The sequence below is a fragment of the Pteropus vampyrus genome, unplaced genomic scaffold (genome assembly GCF_000151845.1).
Source record: "Pteropus vampyrus isolate Shadow unplaced genomic scaffold, Pvam_2.0 Scaffold53, whole genome shotgun sequence".
Taxonomy (NCBI): domain Eukaryota; kingdom Metazoa; phylum Chordata; class Mammalia; order Chiroptera; family Pteropodidae; genus Pteropus; species Pteropus vampyrus.
The window spans coordinates 4804934-4807553 of record NW_011888834.1 but is presented as its reverse complement, the minus strand read 5'-3'; the positions used below and the strand labels follow the sequence as shown (position 1 = coordinate 4807553).

The window sequence follows — 2620 nt, the reverse complement described above, 5'->3', positions numbered from 1 at the left end:
GCTAGCTTTGCTTCCATTATTTAAATGTTGATTTTCATTTTTGTACTCGTATGCAAATACATTCATTTAACAGAAAATATGCTCAAATAGTATACACCAAAATGAGACTCATCACATAAAAATAATGCTCTGTTTTCTGTACCAAACTGAGGTACCTAAGAAGTATGATTCCTTGGGGCCTATCTCCCCCATGTGCTTTAGCATTTCTTAGCAACTGAAGAAATTAGTAAATCCAAATTCTTTTGTATCTTGCCAAATACTCTCACCTCATACCTATGCAAGTACAGAACATATGGCATCAAGCAGAAAATGTCAAAACAGTACAAACTCTCAGTAAGAAATTTCAATGTTCCTGAAGTTTTAAAACAAAAAATGTCAGTGGCTATTTTTAAATATAAAGTGTTATTTTTAAAATAATACTTTTAAAAAGATAGCTAGACAACAATAAACTCTAAAGCTAAATTTGTAATCAGGTCAGAATGTTTTTTTATAGTTTAGTGTGAATGTCTATCTTACATCCTTTGTTACATTCATTTTTAGAGAAACAAACACTTAAATGCCTAAGACAATGTGCACCTTATCTGTAATGTACATGAAATATATTTAGAAAAAAAGAGGTATGATACAAATCATTATACATATGTCAGAGCCTTGAAAACTCACTGAAAACTATTAAAAATAATTCACTAGTACAGAAATTTTAATTGAGTGTTTTATTCTTAAGGAATTTCTTACAAACATTGTAAAAGTAGCCAGCATTCTGCAATAGTATGCAACCATCAAAAATATTTCTATTATATATCTGTGTAAAGAATATTTTTTATTTATATTCAAGAACCTATGCATCCTCAGTACACAGGAGGAAGATCAATGGTCACTGTCTTCCATTTCCCTTTTATTCTTTTTCCAAGCAGGAAAAGTTGATTTGATTAGAAAATTATCTAAAACAGTGTGTTGGGCAGTGCTATTGGCTGCCTTCAGCCGTTTCCTTCTCCCAAGCGGAATAAAGCTCCCCTCGTGAGTGGCCGCAGGAAAAAGGTCACAACAGTTACTCTGATTCGTCATGCCGCGAACGGTCTAGTTATTCTATTAATAAGTAAAAGCTGTATCCCTGATGTGTGTGTTGCAATGCAAAAAGAAGGTGTGTGTACTCACAACTGGTTTACAGGTAAAGAGGAGGATTGTATATTCGAGTAATCAAACTTTTGGTATATGAGGCCATTAAATGTAAAATCTTGGTCACCACTCCTAATCAAAGAAAACCTCTGTGTTTTGTCCAGTGGGCTCTCAGCGAATGATATGCAACTTAAATATGGAAACTTGGGTAGATTGTTCATTTTAATCACCTCAAATAATGAGAAGTTTGGTAGTGGGTCTGCATCTAAAATGTTCAGACATCAAATGGTTTATGCTTATTGGCCACCGGATGTCACTATTATTCCATTTGAAAAAACAATTTGAAATTTATTCATAAAGCAGTGTTCTTTCTGCAGCTAGTACACAGAAATTGTTTTTGTATTTTTCAATATTTGAGTTTAAATCAGCAAATATTTCAAGTACCTGGAATTTTTATTTTTATAATTTTTTAATAATAAACAGACAATAAGACAAAAATGTAATTGTTGTCTAAGACATATCAACATTCATGTAATAGAGTTCAGAATCCCTTCCTATTCCCCTTCCCTGCCCCCGCCACTAAGACTTTTTATGGAAAAGGAGCAACTAATGGCAGAATCAAGGTGAAACGATAAGGGCCAGCATCAAGACAGTGACACTGGAAATAGAGGTTACAGAGTATTTAAGAAGTAAAATAGGTAGAATACTTCATTTTACTACACAGTGAGAGAAAGGAAGACAGAGGTGACTCTGAGAATCTGACAGGCCCTCCCCAGATGGTGAGGCCAGTGTTTGAGGGATACAGGTCTAGAGCAAATTGCTAGGTAGAAAAGGAGATGAGTCTGTTTTAAACAGATCGACTGGAAGGTACTGTTTTCTCATGCTCCTTTCCCTCTTTCTGTACCTTTTAGGACTTTGGTTTCCATAACAAAACCTTAATCAGGATCCTAATTGCCAGAAGTGAAATAGACCTGATGACCATAAGGAAACGATACAAAGAGAGATACGGAAAATCCCTATTTCATGATATCAGAGTAAGTCTCCCACACATGATTTATTTTGACCCATAGCTTTTCCTTTCTGAAACTGAAATAAGAAATTTAATTTAAATAACTTCATGTTAGAATCTAAATATTAAATGTTCTGAAGGAGATGATCTACTTCACACAACCTTTAGAGCATCAATGGCGCTGAGGAAACACCCTCACGTCAGTGACAGAACTTACTCCTCTTCATGTGTTTTAAGCAAAAATCATTGACATAGTAACGTCAAACATTCATCCTCTACTTGTGTAATTGTGCTTTACAAGCTAGATTCTAAAGTAGAATCAGCATTGAAAAAAATACATTTTGTAAGAAGACCACATTAATTGTGAAGAGGTGTCTTAGATCAGTGTGGCTGTCTATCATATTGTCATGGATGGCAGGGCAGACAGTCAAATCCCATAAATGGTAATTTGCAGCAACTTTGATAGTTATGTAAAATTCTATATATCCCTTTAGC

At 34.4% G+C, this 2620-nt stretch overlaps 1 protein-coding gene across 1 annotated transcript in view; it reads left to right on the top strand.

The window, feature by feature from the left end:
- ANXA10 (annexin A10) overlaps positions 1–2620 on the top strand; it is a 63833-nt gene that overhangs the window by 57473 nt on the left and 3740 nt on the right. Inside the window, exon 11 of the mRNA XM_011360287.2 lies at positions 2028–2150. Within this exon, the coding sequence (XP_011358589.1) occupies positions 2028–2150 (123 nt within the window). The remainder of the gene's footprint in view (positions 1–2027; positions 2151–2620) is intronic.